Source organism: Mustela erminea, chromosome 4, assembly GCF_009829155.1.
Source record: "Mustela erminea isolate mMusErm1 chromosome 4, mMusErm1.Pri, whole genome shotgun sequence".
Taxonomy (NCBI): Eukaryota; Metazoa; Chordata; class Mammalia; order Carnivora; family Mustelidae; genus Mustela; species Mustela erminea.
The window spans coordinates 59726317-59748665 of NC_045617.1; the positions used below are offsets into that span (position 1 = coordinate 59726317).

A 22349-nucleotide genomic window follows, 5' to 3' on the forward strand; every position below is an offset into this window, starting at 1 on the left:
CCATATCTTGTTTCCAGTCCTATTTGCCATTTTTCATAGAGCTGATGCGAATAATAATTATTTTTATAGTGACAACTCTCATCTAAAATGCAACTGGTTTATCTTATCAGCTCTTCTAAAATTATGATCTAGTGTGCATTTATTTAACCTAAGGGGGGGGGAAAAAGAATGATGGAAGGTACTTATATTTGCACAAGAAGTTTGCCAATGAAGCTTTAACGTTTTGCAAGACTCATCAGAAAGTCGTATTAAACTATTAAGTCCTAACTTGTCTCAAAATAATTTGGAAAATATAGAGATTGGAAATAATAAAAATTCCTACCAGTAATGGATATTTAAAAACATATCTATCTATCTATCTGCCTACCTATCTATCATCTATCTATCTATCTATCTATCTCGTCTATCATTTACTATCACAACTCAGTGTGTTCCTTGCTTGGCTTAGTGACAATACCTTATAAGCACCCAAGAATAAATATCTAATGCCAAGATTTTTTAAGAGTAGAAGGGTTGAGAAACCACTGGGACAGAAACAGTAATGATCAAATTTTCCAAGTATTTTTTACATGCTGGAGATGGGGGAATTGGAAAATATTTTTGAGGAACTCTCCTGTAAGCCTATAGATGACAGAAAAATCAGTCTGTACTTCGTAAAGTGAAAGATAATTTTCACCCCCTATTTAGGAAAGAATTTTAAATGATGTGGGGTTATTTAACAAGATCCATTAACACTTTCTGAATTAAAATTGTTAGTTTTATTAAATATTAAAGTTTCATTGCTTGATGATTTCTTATGAATCTAATAACCGAAAAGCAAAGTTAAAGAAATGAAAATCTCTCCTCTTTTGTTCCATCGTTTAAAAGTATACTGTGTGAAGTCTTGATTTCCAGGGAACATAAGCATAAGTTGTCACACTACATTCTCAAGAACCATTTGAGGAAAGATTTGTCTTGTATTTTGATAAGGAGACAGGCCCCAAAACTCATTTAAAATTAATGCAAAAATCATTTTCTGAGATGGTTATCTTCAGGTCTTTATGGTAATAGTAATAACTGCCTCCTTTGTAGAAGCCGTTACTGATTCTAATTTGCAACAAAATTATTTGTGTACAGTCACCAAAGTTGGTGTCATATCTTTCATGTTAATATCACCCAGATCTTTGCCTTAAAATCACACTAATTACCTGGAAGTTTCTGTAAGGTAAAATGGAAGTGTAATATCCCTGCCACTGATTTTTTTGTTTTCCAAGGGAAAACCAAACATTGAAGAGGTCATGAATTATAAGGCATGTCAAAGAAATTTCAATCTTATTGAGGGAAAAAAGGGAGGTTCTCTAATCTCAAATTCCAAATATTTGTGCATGTTATGAGATAAGTGTTTCCTATTTCTAGTAGCCATAGTCCTGGAAAGTTAAGCCTGGAAAAGCAGATTCAGAACTGGGAACATTGCCCTGTCACAGCTTGTCTGAGGGATACTCTTGTGCTCTGTTTTGCCTGTGGAAGCTGTTGGCAAGAATGAGGATTTCTGGGATTGGGAATGGTTGGGTACCTATCTATAGTTTGCAACTCAGTTGGAAGGAGTGGGTGCCCGTGCTGGCCTTCTAGCGGCTATGTTCTTCTTTTCCTTAATTACCTCTTAAGTTCAGTGACTATGGGATTGTCAATCATATGTAGTCACTGAATACTGCAAGTTATTTTTCCCTGTAAATAGCTGTATCTATAGATTCTTGGCCCATTTATGTCATAGGTGAATGTTGTTCGGAGTGCAAAATAGCTCAGTGATTTATTAATTATTATTTTTTTTTTTTTTTGGTCCGGAGGGTTGCCATGCTTTACTTTAGAGTTGGTCATATTGCCAAAGTATAGTTTTTGTGTGTGTGTTTTTAAAGCACTTTAGATTGTTTTTTTTTTTTCTTTAAAGAGGTGTTATTTGGTTTGTTAAAAATATAGATACAGTTAATTATCTTATAGAATATATGTCTTTTCCTTTCAGTATTTAATCAATCATGCTCTTTGGCTTTGATGAAGCTTTCAATTTGGAGAGCAGTAGAGCTTGTCAAGTGTCATTTTTAGTAGCAACAAATGGTTGATTTGAGGCAAGGAGAACATAGTTTTAAAAAGAAAATAAATCTAGCATTTGCTTAATAATTTGCCCTTTGCAGCAACGGAATCTTATCTGACCACCCACATTCATCTGGCTGCTGACAAGGTTCTTGCTTCAATTGCGGAAGCTATTTTTGTACCTTTTGTGCCTTTTGAGGAACCAAGTGGGCCTACTTGCTTATAATGATTCAGATCTCAAAGCGCACAGGGGGTCCGGAAGTGATACTGTGGTGGTGTGGAAAGGGGGGACGTTAAAGCGAACTACTTCCTTTGAGCACTTGGAATGCTCACATGAAGTAGGCCTGGATTAAGGCACATTTTGCCATGTCTTGAATCTTTAGTCCTTCCTATGAGACTCTAACTTGTCTGGAAGAAAAAGCAATATTAAAAAAAAAAAAAGGAACAAATATACAATAACCATCTAAGAATAATATAATAAACTATAGAAAAGAATTCGCGACGAGGTTATCTGAGATTTCATCCTTTGCAATTTCTTTGCTGATATACCACAGTAAGTTTTATAAGACTCTCAGCTTGAAGGCGGGACTGTGTCATGCACAGCCAAGGCATAATTTCTAGTTCCAATATGTTAAGATATAACCCTGCCATTATTTTCCTAATTGCCCCCACTTTTGCTGGTATAGGCAATTCTCTTTTGAATACAAGTATTTGTTCAAAAGATTTTAACTATGTTAAAAGAGAGGAAATTTTTTTCTTCAGGAAAAAAAAAATGTCTTCTTGAGAGATCCTCTTCCAAATTTTCTTTCTTCAAAGAAAGCAGTTTCTGTGAATGAAGAAAGCATGCCTCTTAAATTGACTACAAGTGCCATCATTTAAAAAATAGTCTTGTTCATTTTTTAGATTCCCCGAAGTTGTGCATGAGTTCCTGTGGGGAGAGTCGGCCTCGTGGAAGGCATCGATGGTTGTGATGCCGTCTTTTGATATGTGGATAACAGGTTAATAACTACAATTTATTACTTTATTCTAATTGTTTTTATATTTAACTTGGAAAGCAGTTTTGGCCTACCATGTACCCATTTGTAAACCAACTTCGACATTAAATCAGGGAGGAAACAATATATATGCCCTCTCCAGAAAAAAGGGTTGTGAAAGTTTTGTTTTGTTTTGCAAACCAGTTGCAATGATAATTCCTTTAGTTAAGATAATCTCATTTAAGAGAATTTCTTTCTGGCAAGGTTTATTTTCATGTAATATTCTACTTAGTAAATCATAATTATTTTGGCTCTACAAAGGAGGAAAAAAAATCTCAATTGTAAAAAAAAAAAAAAAAAAAAAAACAACAACAACAACAAAAAACCTGCAAAAAACTTTTAGAACAAGATATTGAAAGAAGCAGGCTGCAGTCAAAATAAGCCATAAATACCTTGACTAAATATGCAAACTATACAAACATCTGCAATCATGCCCTCAGTGTAGCCAGTGTGGAAAAATACACAGTTTAGTTTTCCATTAGGTTTTAAATATCAAATTGGATTTTAACATATGTCAAATTAGAGGGTAATCATCAAAATATTTTTACTTTTTTCTAAAAGTTCTCTCAATTGGCAGGGTTTTATATTAATATACAGTATCCTCTTCATATTGGCAACTTGGCTTATTTTAGGGAGAACTAAGGTTGTTATGGGGATTTTTACTAATAAAAGAAGCATTTATAATGAATTTGGCTCTCAGAACGGTGCCTTTTTTTTAATCATCCTGTGGAAATAAGTCTGTATTCAGCTGGATTCTGGCAGTGGTCACAGTTTTTTTGTAGATCCTTTTCCCCCTTACCCAGTCCTCCTATGTGGTATTGATTTGTGAGACCATGATTGTGCCCTGAGATGCTCATATATTTCTTAAAATATTTGGTAATTGATCTCTGGCATTTTAAAAGCAAATATATGGAAACGGCTTCCAAAGTTTTATTCAGTGATTGCTATTTTAAGATGTGCATACTTGTTTACAAGTGTAATACCCCCCTCATTCTCAAAAAAGGCCAAATGACCACTTTGATTTTTAAAAATGTTTAATACGAAGATTATGAAAGTAGAGAGGTAGTGTCTGTTACCAGTCATTTTATACCATCATTATTTAGGATGTTATTATGTGATGCACACTTGACTTTTGCCACCACGCAAGTAATGATTAATTTCCTGAGGTAAAGATTTTTTTCTAAGATAGTGTTTTTCTAAGCAAAAGATCCCAGATTGACAACTCTGGATACTGTAAGCCTTTATTCATCTGCAGAGCAAGCCTGCCTTCCTGCCAATCCCACCCAGCTGTTATCCTGAAGAGACCTCTGTTGAGGTCTATACGGGAGGCTGTTTCTGTGCCTTTCCTTTCAAGGCCTGTCTGAGGAAATTATTTAACTGGGTGCCAAATTTATTTGAGTGGGACTGTGAAGAGTGGCCAAGGGAGAGGGCACACTTTTAGAAAAATGCAACTCTTCCATGTAATAGCCATGCAGAGGATAATATCTTTTTCAACACTGTCCCCCTCTGAAAAATGTGCCTACGCTGCCAGGCAGTGCCTGTCTTTACCGCCTTGAAGGGTTTCTACCGGCTAGAGCACCATCCACAGGAAACCCCAGAGTCATATTCTCCAACGAAATATCTCACTCCTTTCGTAGAGCTCAAAGACATTGGGAAAATTTCAAATGTGAATGCGAAATTGTGTTTGGAATATCTCTCCTTTGTTGGCAATGGGTGCCAAAAATGACTCTGCGTGGGTTTGCTTACCATAAAAAGAAATCTCACAGAATGAAATAACTGGCTGGGTTTTTTTTTTTTTTTCTCCCCATATGAGGATTGCTCTAATATTACATTTTTTGAACATATCAATTGATTGGGAAAACTGGAAATTTAACTTTTAGCGTACATTTAGGAATATGAAAAATGAGACATAGCTTCAAAATAGAGAAGTGATATAGCTGTAATTAACCACATAACTATGGATTTCATAGTGCCAAATAGATGTCTATTGAGAAAATGTAAGTAAAGCTGCAGGCACATACAAGGGCACTTTTGATGGGTCGTAATAATATTATTACCATTTCCCTATTAATAAGCATTTTCATACATTTAAACAATAAGACAGAAGCTCAGGAATTTATCATTGTTGGTAGTTAGATTAAAAGTAACACCTAACAAAAAAAGATGAATGTCATCATTTCATCTTGGATTCAACTTTGAAAGCCTTGAGATTAAAAGTGAATTCTTCCCCGGATTGGAAGTTGAGGGGAGCAGCAAAGAGACTGTGGAACATCCCCAAATCCTGTTTGGTTTTAACAAGACAAATATGCTATGCCCAGTAATAGATCTATGGTACACACAACTTACATGGCAAATTCTTTCCCATTTCCAAGATAAAACAACTGTAGACAAGAGATTGATAAAGAGAGTCACATTTTTAGTGGTTTAAGAACATGATCAGTATATTCCTCTAAGGACCCATCACTCGTGTTTTCTCCCTTCTATTTGTCTCCATATGCCTCAGAAACTGCAAGAAGGAAACTGATTTTATGGATAGCAGTTATTTGAAGCCTCTCCAAGGCTGGTGTTGAAGAGAAATGCTATATTCTCAGCTATGTTTAAAATCTAATGGAAAAGGTAGATGTGAAATAGGAGTAGTTCCCAATTCCCTCGTGATATTCTTAAGCTTTTCACTGCAGTGAAAAATGAGATGTTGGATTTTAGAGGAAGGTAGACCAGAGGGATCCCCAGTCCTGCTGAGACCTCTAGCTCAGACACAGACAGAAGCTCTTCCGGTATGACCTGAAGTAGGGAATGTGGTTCAGACGATCATCCAGTTTCGAGATAACATGGTTGGACATTTTAGGTAGGCTTGTCTTTAGAAATTTAAAAGGGAATGGTCTCCCTGACAGAAGCTATTTGCATAACTGTATTATACTGTCAATGTATTTTTTGACTGGGATCAAAGTTTTGAATTTTAAAATTTTCTGGATAATAAATGCTATTGGAATATGGGATAGTCCCATGTGATATCAGCAAAATCGATTTTTTAAATAAAATAGTAGATTTTGACTTTTCCTGAATAGGCTCTTTTCCTAAAATTTAAGTTCCACAATTAACTAAACTTTCTAGGTAATTTTTGTTCTGACCACGAAATACCGGCTTTTGAATCTTTGGTATGTCACTTTTCTTCATCTTCTGGCTCATTCTTTAGTAGCAAAATAGTACTGCCTTTGTGTGATTTTAATTTGTGCATCTCTTTTTTTGTAATATGTTCTTAGTGAATAAGAATTGTGTATGTGTTGTTTAGGGTATAATGGTTTTAATTTACTACCGTATACCACAGAAATTAAAACTGTGTGATTTATAAAGATATTATCTCATTACTAAATAAAATGTTTTACTCTATTTAATTATTAAATGTATTATTCCAATCCTATTTTTCCAAAAAATTTTATGTAATTGCTTAATTTGAAGTCAGTGTTTTAAAGCAAAATTTTATGTTATTCTGGGTAAACCAATGAATGGAAAGTGACCATATGCCTAATTTTCACTTGTGAGCTTCTTCCTTTCCTTAAAAAGGAGCACTTTTCAAAGCACTTCAATTATCTGTCATGATAACTTCTCATGTTCTCACAAGAAGTTGTCCTCATAATACTGTTCTTAATACTTTATATTTTGACAATATATACTTTGTACAATTTAGTCATTTTGAACATTATTTAAATTATGGATTTGTGTGATTTCTAGGAAGTGGCATTTTGAGGACACTTTCTATAGTATAACCATGTAAAACTCATATATTCTCCCAGGATGATGAACAATTTAAGGACTGGAAATATTAAAATCCAAGGGACAATATTTAGGAGAAAGTATTTCTGAAGATGTATTATTTTAAGTTACGATAAAACTTACTAGCCTAAGTGGATGGGAGAGATGAGGTCTTGTAGGCTTGGAGGTGAGCCAAACCTGGGTTTGACTGGTTCTGACAGTCAACTTCCCTAAGGAGATTGATCCTCCCTCAGGCTCATGATTCTGTCAAATAGGTATAATAACACTTATCACATAGAGTTGTCATGAAGAGCCAATAAGGTAATACCTAGGAAGCTCTGTATCAGTATCTGGCATATGGTAAATGCCATATCATTATCGTTGATATTACTTATTAATGATAAGCATTATCATTGTTATTACTTGCAAAAGAGCTGCATATACAGGTCAAAGTCATGTAAAATATTACATATGAAAAGTAACTTAGAAATTACTCAGTTCAAGCTCTACCTCCTAGTTGAGGAGAGGCTCACAGTTGCATCTGTTGAGTTGAAAATACACTGTGCTTTCCATTTAGAGGGTACTATTCACCATTAAAAGTTTGTGGTTGTGTTTACATAAACCTTAAATACTTAGTTAATTAGAGAAAAAATTCAGTCAATTTGGGTTCGACATTGCATATTCTTGTTAGCACGATTGCTCTGACTGAAGTAAATTTGCATTGCAGTATTATAGGGCCATTACTTCTCTTTCAGTTTTTGTCTTATTACCTATAAAAGTATGCAGAAGATCGGTGTGGAGGAAAAATTCAATCCAATAGTAAAACTTTCCAGCAAACCAAAGTTAATATGCATATTGTTAGTTTTTCCATCTATTGCTTTACAAATCACTGGCTCTTAGCAGAAGGAACTTTTGATTACAGATGTCTTGTTACAAATATTCCTCACCCAAAAGACTTTTGTTCCTTTGACTTAGGTCATGATCTGAGGGTTGTGAGATCAAGCCCAGAGTTGGGCTTGTGCTGAGCAGGGCATGTGCTTGAGATTCTCTCTGTTCCTTTGCCCCTCCCCCATCCCCCTGCTTCTGCTCTCTCTCTCTCTCCCTAAAAAAAAAGAAAAGAAAAGAAAAAACAAAAAACAAAAACAAAAACAAAAATCACCAAAAATCATAAGGTAAAAAGTAGTGAAAGATATGGAAGGGGCATATGCCCCTTCTTCTGACTCCCTGATTCTACTTCGCAGTTTAATTTAAGGAGAGTTAAAAGCCATTTGGCATCCCTGTAGATTACGTTTTTCTTAAATGCATCCTAGGGTGCAGTGAGTTTTTTATTGTTGTTTTTAACATTCAATGCTACTATCTTCTGGATGAGTTCCTATATGGGTACATATTGCTGTACTTTATTTTTTTAAATGGCTGAGTTTATGATGGAGTCATATTTTTTTTTTAAAGATTTTATTTATTTATTTGACAGACAGAGATCACAAGTAGGCAGAGAGGCAGGCAGAGAGAGAGGGGAAAGCAAGCTCCCCGCCGAGCAGAGAGCCCGATACAGGGCTCCATCCTAGGACCCTGAGATCATGACCTGAGCCGAAGGCAGAGGCTTAACCCACTAAGCCACCCAGGCGTCCCTGGCGGAGTCATATTTTAATTTAAGCTGTCCTTGTATGCATGTCTTTGTGCACTTGTGCAGGTACCTCTGTAAGGATAAATTTCCAACAATAGAATTTCTGGGCCAAAGACTATATTCTTTCTTACTTTGGTAAGCACTGCCACACTGCCTATCAGGGAAGCCTCTCAGTTTTCATCATAATTGATAGAGTTGAACACTGAAATTCTCAGAATCCTCTGGGTATGACAATGGCCATTCACTTATGGAAGATGACTATTCACTTAAAATCTAATTATTTCTAAGTTGTTAAGTTTCCCTGAGCCATTCACAGCCATCTGGAGAATTCCTTGATTTGTTGTGATATAAATTTAAATGTGTAAACCTATAGGCTCAATAAAAACCCTCCACTATTCTCAAGTTTTAATACTTAAGGAATTAGGGGCACCTGGGTGGTTCAGTCAGTTAAGTGCCTGACTTCAACTCAGGTCATGATCTCACAATCCCGGGATCCTGCCCCATGTGGGGCTCTCTGCTCAGTGGGGAGTCTATTTGTCCCTCTCCCTCTGCCTCTCCCCACCCATTTATGCTGTCTGCCTTTCAAATAAATAAATAAATAAAATCGTTAAAAAATATTTAACTAATTAGAATCAGGCTACTTGTGTCAAAAAACGAAGATGTTTTGATATAATAATCTTATATATTAGAAAATGCTACTAAATTTTTAATAATTTTTTCCCTCTCAGTTGTTTTGGATAGAGTTAATATAAAGTTTACTGCTTTAGCAGAGTATATTCAGAGCAGTCACTGGTTAATCTTTTTTTTCTTTAGGGCACATTACATTAAACTGACCTTTATATACAGCAATGTTGTGGTTTCATGGAACAATTTTTCCTAACTGCGTTTATTTTCTACCCAGGAAGCGTCAAGACAATCATGTCCATGAGAATGCTAAACCATTCAGGTAATCATAATATTTTCAAACTATCACAAAAATGTGTTTTGTTTTTCAAGTTTTATGAAGATATTATAATTGTTTATTTTCCTGCCTTTTCCCAAGATCTGGGACAATCTTTAATTCTTATAGTCTTAGCTAGTTCTGCTGATCACCGGTTTTAATCTATAAAATATATCTGTATTGTATGTTAATATAAATATAGATATATATAAAATACATGATATATTTAAATATTTGAAATATGTTTTGCATGTATTTGTTTTATTATACATATATTAATCTATAAAATGTCCATATAGAGAAATATGTAATACACTTAAGTATGTAATTTATACAACTTGTTCAGAAATAGGTCTAAATTTATTTTAATGAAGCCTTTAAAAAATGTTACAGTTACATAAATGATGTCAATCAGAAGCTTTCTTTTAAATGCTTTTCTAACCGAAACTAAGGAGTATATAAAAGGATGACCAAAATTAAAGCATTGAAGAAATTTATGCTTATGACTTAATGCCATGTTTGAAATTAATATCTTTTCATTGTGGAACTAATGTGACAGCTATAAAAAGTATTCCTGGGAAGGGTGCCTGGGCAGAATCTGTTGAGCCTCTGACTCTTGGTTTTATCTCAGATTGCCATCTCAGGGTCCTGAGATCAAGTCCCACTGTGCTCACGTGGCGTCTGCTTCATATTCTCTCCCTTTCCATCTTCCCCTCCTGTTCATGCTCTCTCTCTCCCTAAAGTAAATAAATAAAATCTTTTTTTTTTTTTAAGTATTCCTTAGAGTAAAAATCATTTTCAATTTATCCAAGGTCAGCCTGGCTATTTGGGATTGGTTCTGGTTTCTAACTAGATAACTGTTATGACGATCTCTTTGTGTTTCTTTTTCTTTCAGATCATTTTATCTTAGTGAAACTGGCAGTTGAACTTTGCTGTAGTTGATGGGCAAAATTTCTCCCAGGCTCTTCATCCCAATTTCATGCTAGTTGAAAATATTCAAATGCCATAAGAAATCTTTATAGATTTGCACTTAGCTTTTGGATGGACAGTTCTGCAATGGAGAGAACTGTGTTATAGCCCTGGTCCAAGGAAATTACCATCGAATGCCCATAAGACTACGGGGTGGGTGTGGAAGTTTCCAAAGAGAAGGAGCACTCAGCAAGTCTGCAGACACCCTGCAACATGGAAGTAAACGAGCTCTGAAAAGCACAGCGTGGAAGACACTGCATGAGTCTGCATGGCTTTCAAGTGAACTAGCACTGAAGACCTTGTAACAAAATGGACACCGGGGACACAGCTCTAGGACAAAAAGCTACCTCAAGGTCTGGAGAAACTGATAAGGCTTCAGGTAGATGGAGACAGGAACAATCAGCTGTTATTAAGATGAGCACTTTTGGCAGTCAAGAAGGACAGCGGCAACCACAAATAGATCCTGAGCAAATTGGAGACACAGCATCAGCACAACTTTTTGGTTCTGGGAAACTGGCCTCACCTAGCGACGTGGCACAGCAGGTCACAGAGAAGCAATACCCACCGCACCGTCCGAGTCCTTACTCATGCCAACATTCACTCTCTTTCCCTCAGCACTCATTGCCACAGGGGGTCATGCACAGCAACAAGCCACATCAGAGCCTCGAAGGCCCTCCGTGGCTTTTCCCTGGCCCTTTGCCATCTGTTGCCTCCGAGGACTTATTTTCTTTTCCTATACACGGCCACGGTGGTGGTTACCCTAGAAAAAAGATTTCAAGTCTGAACCCTGCTTATAGCCAATACTCTCAGAAAAGTATCGAACAGTCAGAAGATGCTCACAAGAAAGAGCACAAACCCAAAAAGCCCGGCAAATACATTTGCCCCTACTGCAGCAGGGCGTGTGCCAAACCAAGCGTACTGAAAAAACATATCAGGTCCCATACTGGTGAGCGGCCATATCCATGTATACCTTGTGGTTTCTCGTTCAAGACAAAGAGCAATTTGTATAAGCACAGGAAGTCACATGCCCATGCAATTAAGGCAGGATTAGTCCCTTTCACAGAGTCAGCTGTATCTAAATTGGACCTAGAGGCTGGTTTTATTGATGTAGAAGCAGAAATACATTCAGACGGTGAGCAGAGTACAGACACGGATGAGGAGAGCTCTTTATTTGTTGAGGCTTCTGAGAAAATGAGTCCTGGCCCATCGATCCCACTGGATATTGCCAGCAGAGGGGGCTATCATGGGTCACTGGAAGAATCACTGGGAGGGCCCATGAAAGTGCCCATTTTGATTATCCCCAAAAGTGGGATTCCTTTACCTAGTGAAAGCTCTCAGTATATAGGCTCTGATATGCTACCAAACCCGTCTCTAAATACTAAGCCTGATGATTCCCACACAGTGAAACAGAAACTTGCACTAAGACTGTCAGAGAAAAAAGGACAAGATTCTGAGCCATCTCTTAACCTTCTGAGCCCGCACAGTAAAGGAAGTACTGACTCCGGTTACTTTTCTCGCTCAGAAAGTGCAGAGCAGCAAATAAGCCCTCCAAACACAAATGCAAAGTCTTACGAAGAAATCATCTTTGGAAAATACTGTCGGCTTAGTCCCAGAAATACACTCAGTGTTACAACCGCAAGTCAGGAGCGTGCCACAATGGGGAGAAAGGGCATGATGGAGTCATTACCTCACGTAAACACCAGGTTAGATGTCAAGATGTTTGAAGATCCTGTCTCACAGCTGATCCCAAGCAAGGGAGAAATCGACCCCTGTCAAACCAGCATGCTGAAATCCACGAAATTCAACAGCGAATCCAGGCAATCCCAGACTATGCCATCATCTATCAGGAATGAAGGAAAGCTGTTTCCTGCAAATTTCCAAGGCAGCAACCCAATTCTCTTAGAAGCTCCTGTGGACTCTTCACCCCTTATTAGAAGCAACTCGATGCCAACTTCTTCAGCAACTAATCTCAGTATTCCTCCTTCTTTGAGAGGAAGTCACTCATTTGATGAAAGGATGTCTGGTTCCGATGATGTGTTCTATCCAGGGACGGTAGGAATACCCCCTCAGCGCATGTTAAGAAGACAAGCTGCATTTGAGCTGCCTTCAGTACAAGAGGGGCACATGGAGGCAGAACACCATGGCAGAATGTCAAAGAGTATCACAGGCTTATCCCTGAAGGAAAAGAAATTAATGTCTGGGGACCGGATGGGCTATGACTATGATGTCTGCCGGAAACCCTACAAGAAATGGGAAGACTCTGAGACGCCAAAGCAAGGCTACAGGGACATTTCCTGCTTCAGCTCTTTAAAACATGGTGGCGAATATTTTATGGATCCCACGGTGCCATTGCAGGGTGTGCCAACCGTGTTTGGAACTACATGTGAAAATAGAAAACGCCGGAAAGAGAAGAGTGTAGGAGATGAGGAGGACACCCCCATGATTTGCAGCAGCATTGTGAGCACTCCCATGGGCATGATGACTTCCGACTACGACCCCAAGTTGCAGATGCAGGAAGGACTAAGAGGTGGATTCTCCATGTCTGGACAGGAGAACCCTTCTCACAGCCACTCTGAGCGCTTTGAGCACTGTCGACCCCAACTCCAATCTGGAAGCCCATCTCTTGGGTCCGAGGAGTCACCCTCAGCCACTGATTCAGACAAGATGTCAGACCTAGCGGGCAGGAAGCCTCCTGGAAATGTGATTTCTGTGATTCAGCACACAAACTCACTGAGCCGACCCAATTCATTCGAAAGGTCTGAGTCAGCTGAACTGGGGGCTAGCGCACAGGATAAAGCCTCCTCGCCTTCTGAGACCTGTGACAGTGAGATTTCTGAAGCCCCGGTGAGTCCAGAGTGGGCTCCACCGGCAGACAGTGCTGAAAGTGGGGGAAAGCCCTCCCCTTCCCAGCATGCTCAGCAGCAGTCCTACCATGCGCAACCCAGGCTGGTGCGCCAGCACAACATTCAAGTTCCTGAGATTCGAGTGACAGAGGAGCCTGATAAACCAGAGAAGGAGAAAGACACCCAGAGTAAAGAGCCGGAAAAGCCTGTGGAGGAGTTTCAGTGGCCCCAGAGAAGCGAGACCCTTTCCCAGCTCCCAGCCGAGAAGTTGCCACCCAAAAAGAAGCGACTGCGCCTTGCTGATATGGAGCACTCTTCAGGGGAATCCAGCTTTGAATCCACAGGCACCGGCCTCTCCCGCAGCCCCAGTCAGGAAAGCAACCTGTCCCATAGCTCCAGTTTTTCCATGTCTTTCGAAAGAGAAGAATCCATCAAGCTTGGCGCACCTCCTAAGCAGGATGAGTTTGGGAAGCATTCCGAGTTTTTGACTGTCCCTGCTGGGTCCTACTCATTGTCCGTCCCGGGTCACCACCACCAAAAGGAGATGCGGCGCTGCTCGTCCGAGCAGATGCCTTGTCCTCACCCAACTGAGGTTCCAGAAATCCGGAGCAAATCCTTTGATTATGGGAATCTGTCCCACGCCCCGGTGGCAGGGGCATCGGCCGGCACCACGTTATCTCCGTCGCGGGAGAGGAAGAAATGCTTCCTGGTGCGGCAGGCGTCCTTCAGCGGTTCTCCGGAGATCGCCCAGGGTGAGGCTGGTGCAGATCTGAGTGTGAAGCAGGAGCAGATGGAGCACCTGCACGCCGGCCTCAGGGCCGCATGGCACCACGCGCCCACCTCTGTGCTGCCTCCTCTCCAGGCAGAGGACCCCGGGAAGCAGGTTGTCGGGCCCTGTGGCCAGCTGAGCTCAGGGCCACTCCACTTGGCCCAACAGCAGATCGTGCACATGGACAGTCAGGAATCTCTGAGAAATCCCTTGATACAACCAACATCCTACATTGCGAGCAAGCACTTGTCTGAGCAGCCGCACTTATTTCCACATCAAGAGACTATTCCATTTTCTCCCATCCAGAATGCCTTGTTTCAGTTTCAATATCCCACCGTCTGTATGGTTCATTTACCAGCTCAGCAGCCTCCCTGGTGGCAGGCACATTTCCCACATGCCCTCATGCAGCACCCTCAGAAGAGCTGTGGCAAGCCTTCCTTCCAGGCAGAAATCCATCCTGGCTATCCCTTAGAGCATATTACAGAGCACACTGGAAAGAAATCTGCTGATTATGCACACACGAAAGAGCAGACTTACCCATGTTATTCAGGAACATCAGGGCTACACTCGAAGAACATTCTTCCAAAGTTTCCATCAGACCAGAGCACCAAGTCACCTGATACTCCCTCTGAGCAGGTTCTTCAAGAAGATTTTGCCTCAGCAAATGCCGGGCCTTTACAGTCCTTGCCAGGAACAGTGGTTCCTGTTAGGATCCAGACCCACGTCCCATCCTATGGGAGTGTCATGTACACAAGCATTTCTCAGATACTTGGGCAGAACAGTCCGGCAATTGTCATATGCAAAGTTGACGAGAATACTACCCAAAGAACATTGGTGACCAATGCGGCCATGCAAGGGATAGGATTCAACATTGCCCAGATGTTGGGGCAACATGCAGGCTTAGAAAAATACCCCATCTGGAAAGTACCTCAGACCTTACCCCTTGGCTTGGAATCCTCTATCCCCTTATGTTTGCCTTCCACGTCTGACGGTGTGGCCACGCTGGGAGGTAGCAAGCGGATGCTTTCTCCAGCCAGCAGCTTAGAACTCTTCATGGAAACAAAGCAGCAGAAAAGGGTCAAAGAAGAAAAGATGTACGGACAGATTGTCGAGGAACTCAGTGCTGTGGAGCTAACCAGCTCAGACATCAAGAAGGATATGTCCCGCCCACAGAAACCCCAGCTGGTTCGACAAGGTTGTGCTTCTGAGCCAAAAGATGGCTTGCAGTCAGGGTCATCTTCCTTCTCCTCACTGTCCCCTTCCTCATCTCAAGACCATCCATCTGCCAGCATGCCCTTGAGGGAGCCATTCCCACCCAACTCCAGGGCACCCTCTCTAGGCCAGAAGTCCAGTGGGCCTTCTGAAAGCAGAGAGTCCTCAGATGAACTTGATATTGATGAGACAGCATCTGATATGAGCATGAGCCCACAGAGCTCCTCGTTGCCTCCGGGAGACAGTCAGCTTGAAGAGCAAGGAAAGGGCCAGAAGCTTCCTGTTGGCATGCTGGTGCACATGGCCTCTGGCCCAAGCAGGAAAATGGCAAACTCAACTCTTCTTTTCACGGATGTGGCAGATTTCCAGCAGATTCTTCAGTTCCCTAGTCTGCGGACAACAACTACCGTGAGTTGGTGCTTCTTGAATTATACAAAACCCAATTACATGCAACAGGCCACCTTCAAATCCTCGGTTTATGCTTCATGGTGCATTAGTTCCTGTAACCCGAACCCATCAGGATTGAACACCAAGACCACTCTGGCTCTTCTGAGGTCCAAGCAAAAAATCACTGCAGAAATTTATACTCTGGCTGCTATGCACAGACCTGGAACTGGCAAACTTACATCATCAAGTGCTTGGAAGCAGTTTGCTCAGGTAATGGATACCATTTCTAAAAGCCCTGTAGTGTGGATTTGCTTGCTGAGTAGAATACAGAGTGAAGGACGTAAGGTCTAAAACATACAAGTGAAATGAAGGTTAGAGTCGAGGGAGCCCTCCGCGACACTGATTTCCCTTCCCTAGTAAGAGAAGAAGCCACAGACCGTGAACTGGGTCTTGGGGACATCTCTCCTTCACCCAGGTGCCATGAAATTCTACCACTGGGACTGATTCCTTTGGGTTCTTCTCCTTTCTGGCCTGTGTTAGTGACCCAGAAGATCCAATTTTCTTTTGATATGAGGAAGTGAGGGGATTGTGAAGTGTGGATACAGGACGTAGAACTCTGTGAATATGGGAAAGGACAGTAACAGGAAAGACCTGGGAGGAAGTGTGCATGTGTCAGAACTGAACTCCACAAACTCCAGGGGGCGTGTTCGCATTGACAATACTTTTTACTAAAATTTATTTTCTCTATTTCTCTCCCAAAACTCATTTTTCCAAGCAGTTATCTGATTTGTTCCTACATGAACAATTAATACCTCACATATAAAATTGCAAAAATACTAAAAGGGACAGTTGGAATTTTTGCCGAATTATTAATGAAACAAATAGAGTTTAAAAATCTATTTTACTTAATCCGGTTACCATTTCCCTTCAACAATTTTTGAAAATATGTCCTTAATTGATATTGTTTTCATTGGTATTTAGGAATACAGAACATGTTTTCTGCTTTTATTAGTGTTGCACAGAGTAAGTGCCAACAGAGGAGTATTATTTTTTAACAAAATGTTGGATAATTCCATTAAAAGTGTCATTCTCCGCTTTTATCTCTAACATCCCTTATTTCATGTAACTGGGCTGCAACCCTTTAGAATTGAATTTAGGCTAATTTTCAGAGATTAGAGAAGAGCAGAATGTGTGGGCTTCTCCTCTGTCTTAGGGAAACCATTTGAAATGATTCTCTCTTTTGTCCTACAGATGAAACCTGATGCATCCTTTTTATTTGGCAGCAAATTAGAAAGGAAACTAGTTGGAAATATCTTAAAGGAAAGAGGGAAAGGAGATATTCATGGAGATAAAGATATTGGATCTAAACAAACGGAGCCAATCCGAATTAAAATCTTTGAAGGAGGGTAAGGAAACATACATGTATGTATGAGACATTCAGTTCTAAGTCAGAGAAAATGGTCACGAATATACACGTGGAAAAAATAGTATCTACTCTGGTTGGAAGTATAAGGTGAATTCCTTCTCTATTCACATTTCTGAAGTCTGGCTGGTAATAGATAATGAGTTCATGCCCTTGCTCTCAAAGGCTTACTTTCAATGATAATGTCCCTGTTCATAAGGTTTGAGCTTCTGCTTTAAATTTTCACACCTCTCATGCACTATGAAATCAACTAAATTCGTAGACTCTTAATGTCATCTAAGCTTGTTCCTTCTTTAATTTTACTTTTATAATTATTTTCCTATGTAATATTAATGGACATTTTATTGTGTGTTTACAAAAATATAATCATGTACACTCATGTATAATTCTAAGAACTAGTTAATTTGATGGTCATTTTATTGCTTTTAGTATTACCTGAAGTCCAGACTTTGTCAGGAATTCACCAGTTCCATCAGTGTCCTATTTCTTTCCCAGGATCCAAGCTAGGGTACCACACTGCATTTATTTGTCATGTTTTCCCTGTTTCTTCTGGTTTGTGACAGTCTCTTTGTCTTTGGGAATTTCTTTTTAAATGTTGAATCCTGAGTTGTAGAAACACAAGTGATAAGGTCCCAATGACTTTGATATCTATACAGTAAAGAAAAATTACACATATGTGCAACATCTAATTTTAAATTTCAATAGAAATGTATTTTAATTTCAGTCAGTTACATGAGAGAAAATTTAAAAATATTAAAGCATATTAACCACATTTGGGGCATTATGTTGTAATGAGCCTTATCTCTGCAATAGATCTGTAATGTACATGATTCCATGAGCATGAATTTATTCTAGTTACATTTGGAAGACAGAATAAATGTTATTTATTTGATTATAAAACATTGAATGTTTACTGATAGGATATATCTGTTTCCCATGTAGATTCAGCAGTTTAGAGATGAATTATTAAAGTTGTTTTCCTCTTGGGCGCCTGGGTGGCTCAGTGGGTTAAGCCGCTGCCTTCGGCTCAGGTCATGATCTCAGGGTCCTGGGATCGAGTCCCGCGTCGGGCTCTCTGCTCAGCAGGGAGCCTGCTTCCTTCTCTCTCTCTCTCTGTCTGCCTCTCCATCTACTTGTGATTTCTCTCTGTCAAATAAATAAATAAAATCTTTAAAAAAAAAAAAAGTTGTTTTCCTCTTAGTGTTGGCCCTTTTGGATGTCTAGTATTTTCAACATTGAAACCTCAGTTGTATGGAGTCTTGAAACCTGTCTTGATATTTTGTTGACATCCCTCATCTTTTAACACAAATGAGAGAAATATAGATTTTATCTTTCCTCAGAGACTAAGAGGTCCCTGTGACTGAATCAACATGCTTATATTCAGCAGTCTTCATAGATGTGCACTTGTACTAGATTAGCAGAAACCCTTATTACCTTAGGAGAGCCCATCTCCACCAACGAAGGACATAAGTGAAAAAGCGTATGTGAATATTTTATTGTTGTGTTTTTATGATCCACAAGGACTGTGCCCTTATAGTATTTCTTCCTCCTTTCATTGTCCTGTGGTATGGGCTACATCCCAATCATTTCTTAATCTGTGACCCAACTTCTGCCAGGGGGTGACCAGCTCTTCATTCCAAGCAGTGTGCTACTGCCTCTCATGTTGGTAATTGCAAAGGAATAACTTTAAAAAAGAAGTATTACTGACCAAATTTTTAAGTGGATATGTGCTTTATGCAATTCGTAGATTTAGTAATTTAATTAAACATAGCTTTTATTTTTTTCAAAATCCATTAATTCTTGTACTAAGTAGATTCATGGGTCTGCAGACCTGTCGAAGGGTAAAATACTTTATTTGCACAAATTTTTCTAATATGCAGCTTTATTTTATACTGAATTTTACTGTTTGCAAGTTAAACAGGTAAGACATTAAAAATAAAACTATATTACCTGAAGATAAAATGCATTTCCCATCAACTGTGATGATGGGCTACATTAAGCATAAGGTGTCCTTCTGTGATGAAAATTGGCTTTCTAGAAAATTATTTGTTTCATTCTATATGATATTGTTACTACTTAATTCCCACCTGGATCTTTTGGTACTGATCAAAATGTAAATAATGTTAAGATTGAATAGCATCCATAACAGAGTTAGTATTTAAATATGTGGTTGGATTTTCTCTCCTAAAAATCCTTCAGTTGGTTGGACAAATGAAGTTGAACTTTTACTCCTGATGACAGATTAGCTACTAGGACAAAATGGAGAAGTGGCAATGCTCTTATAATGTAAAAAACCAAAACCAAAACAAAAAAACCTGTAAATGGAGTGCCTTTAAACTAAATCTGTACTGAATTAGGGCATTTTATATGTCCGTTTATATTTTGAAGTTATAAAAAGAGCCTCTTGAAAGGAATATTTTTCCAAGAATGACATTAGACCCATAATTCTAGCCTAGCTTTGATTTAAAGATAATGATATTCATTGAATTATTCAATAGAATGCTACTGTACTCTATGATTGATCATGTTTCATTGTAGTCTAAAGAAAATGTGATGGTTTAGCACTGAATAGGTTTTTTTCACGCATTATCACGGTGAATACCTAAGACTTGGTTAACTGATTTGATTAAACTAGATGACCTCAGACATCCTTTCAAGCCTCTCTATTAAATTCTTCTGGAAACAAATGCAAATTTGATTGAAAAATAGAATCTCTAGTTTTTATTATATAACAGTACTTACCAGAAGCTACTTGAAATTTGGACTCCACTTTAGTGCAAATTCATGGTCCTTGGGAAGAGCGGATCAAATCTGTAGACAACAGTTGGTGAGCTCAGCTCAGCCTGTGTAAGCTAGAAATTTTGGAGACACTCTCATGCCAGGATTGTAAAAATAGAGTTAAAACTTGCAATGAAGAATTCTATTATCAGTTATACTTATTTTAGCAAATTTAGAGGGATGTGTATGTGTTCTGCATGCACATCTTAGACGATGTAATGTTAATGAATGATATACGTTGATTTGAATATGTTGGTATAACTTTTTGGATATTTCTTGTGTGGAGTCTGCACTCGAATCCAAAAGTAGTAAGGCACCACTCTGCACTGTCTGAGATTTATGGAAGCCCATTTGAACAGCTATACCCCAAGTCCCTATATCTATACTTAATAGAGGGACCCAATTCCATTTTGAAGACCATAGAAAAATTATTTTGCTTTCAATGCCAAATCTATTCTTTGGTGGTTTCAGGTATTTACTGCATAAATTTTATAGGCTTCATAGAAGTAAAGTTGAATAATTGTAAGAACCCTCATAAAAATTTTGTCACTCAAAAAAAAAAAATGTACCCCTCAAAAAAACAGCTTCTGGGTTGATATATAAAACACTGGAAGTATTTGAAAACACACGGCATTCCCCTTTTCTAAACAGGTATAAATCAAATGAAGATTATGTATATGTCAGAGGACGTGGACGCGGAAAGTATATTTGTGAAGAATGTGGGATTCGCTGTAAGAAGCCAAGCATGCTCAAAAAGCATATCCGTACTCACACTGATGTCCGGCCTTACGTATGCAAGTTATGTAACTTTGCCTTCAAAACGAAAGGTACAATTCTCATCTTTATAGAGGAAAATTCTTTTTTTTTTTTTTAAAGGCTACCTTAGATTCTGAATACCATTTGATAACTAACTTGCATTGACAGTAAGACGGTTTTGATTTTGAAATGTATTTTCTCCCTTATGTTAGCAGTCAAAGGATGTCCATGAGACATTGAGGCTCCTTTTATGACTTAAGTAAGAGCTATAGACTTGGGGCCAGGCTAGTTGTTTCCGAAGGAAGTGGCTGAGAATTGCCTGGATTGCTCTTGCTATTACTCTTTGTTGGAAATGTTGTGTGGTCTAGATAATCTTTGCACCGGTACTGAAATACCACCGGGAGACAGTTCATGCAGCGGCATTAGAAAAGCAAGGCCCAGCTGGGAAGAAAGCATGTGCCCATGCTCAGTTTCAAGATTATAAATAATGTAGAGACCCACAGACTCCCAGGTGGGCCCCTCCATCCACAGTCGCATTAATTATGCATAGAAGTTTGATAGCTTGTGTTCCGTGTATTTATCAGCACAGAGAAAATTTCTTACTCTCAGACCACAGCTGTGAATCTCATAAAACTAGGACCTGCGTTAAAATGATACTCTGTCTTTTACAGGTAGATTTATATGAAAATATTTTATACAAGAAGGTTGCTTTGATTGTATTTCCATCATTTTATAAAATCATGGAAATGTACATATGCTCAGTGTTCTCAGATTACAGCCAATAGTAACTTAGAGGTCGTTTGAGTTGTAGAAGTACGTTCACAGCTTGCTGTAGATGTACTTTAGATCTAATGGATTTTTACCCCCTCACTAACCTCATATGATTTCCTATGCTTTAACTTAAAATTGGCAGGCCCATTATTCTGCTCCACTACCTGTCAAGAAAAATAAATATCAGATAAGATTATCTTTGGTAGAGAAATTTGTACCTATTTTCTCCCATAGCCAATATCCTAAATTGTCTTATCGGGTTTGTCAGAAGTATAAATGAGTAGACTCTCAATATACCTGTTTGTTCTGTGTTAAGAAGTATCTCTGTTATGGGAGGTTTCCTTTGAAGCCATGTAAAAAAGGAGGGAATGTTCATTTGCATTTCAAAAGAGATAAACATAAGGTCCTTTAAATACCATCCACCTTTGCAGTCAAGCCTTTTATTTAGAACTTCTTCAAGAGACTCCCCAGGACATAAGAAAATACAAACTTTGGTTTTATAAACTGCAGATCTGCTAGTCATTACCACTGGTAGATTTTCCCCGGGCATAGGAGTTTGCCGTGGGTATAGCTATGTGAAACGCTGAGTGAAGAAATGTCATGTTTCTAGGCTTTTAAAAATCAAATTAAAAAATAATAATAAAAAAAATAAAGACTTAGTTTGTGTAACCTTAAAAAAAAATCAAATTAAATTTGGCTCTGGATCACTGTCATGGAATTTCAGCAGGAAATAATTTATTCTTGGTCATTATTGGCATTTCCTTGTCACCCTTCAGGAATGTGCAAATGTCTCAGAATCTTAAAATGAGCACAATATCCTGGGAAACCCTTCCAGTTTTCCCTTGAAGTGACTGTCGTCCCAAACCATGTATATGAGTGCAGATGCTGAGCGCAGTTGTGGAAGGAGCACCTCCCGCAAGCCCGGTGCTACCCGCCCCCCCAACTGGAATCCCTTTAGAAGCTCGGGGCTTCAGTCAACCAAAGCCAGGGTGGAGTTATTTCAGAGCCAGATTTCTAACTAAAAACCTA

At 39.0% G+C, this 22349-nt stretch overlaps 1 protein-coding gene across 3 annotated transcripts in view; it reads left to right on the plus strand.

Annotated features, from left to right (window-relative positions):
* Positions 1-22349, plus strand: part of HIVEP2 (HIVEP zinc finger 2) — a 195501-nt gene that overhangs the window by 162314 nt on the left and 10838 nt on the right. For 2 of the 3 annotated variants that reach the window (XM_032339350.1, XM_032339352.1), the window contains exons 3-7: positions 2968-3062; positions 9374-9418; positions 10308-15862; positions 16844-16998; positions 20445-20620. In XM_032339350.1, coding sequence (XP_032195241.1) covers positions 10691-15862; positions 16844-16998; positions 20445-20620 — 5503 coding nt within the window. In that variant the 5' untranslated portion in view covers positions 2968-3062; positions 9374-9418; positions 10308-10690. The remainder of the gene's footprint in view (positions 1-2967; positions 3063-9373; positions 9419-10307; positions 15863-16843; positions 16999-20444; positions 20621-22349) is intronic. The other variant, XM_032339353.1, reaches the window with a different exon arrangement.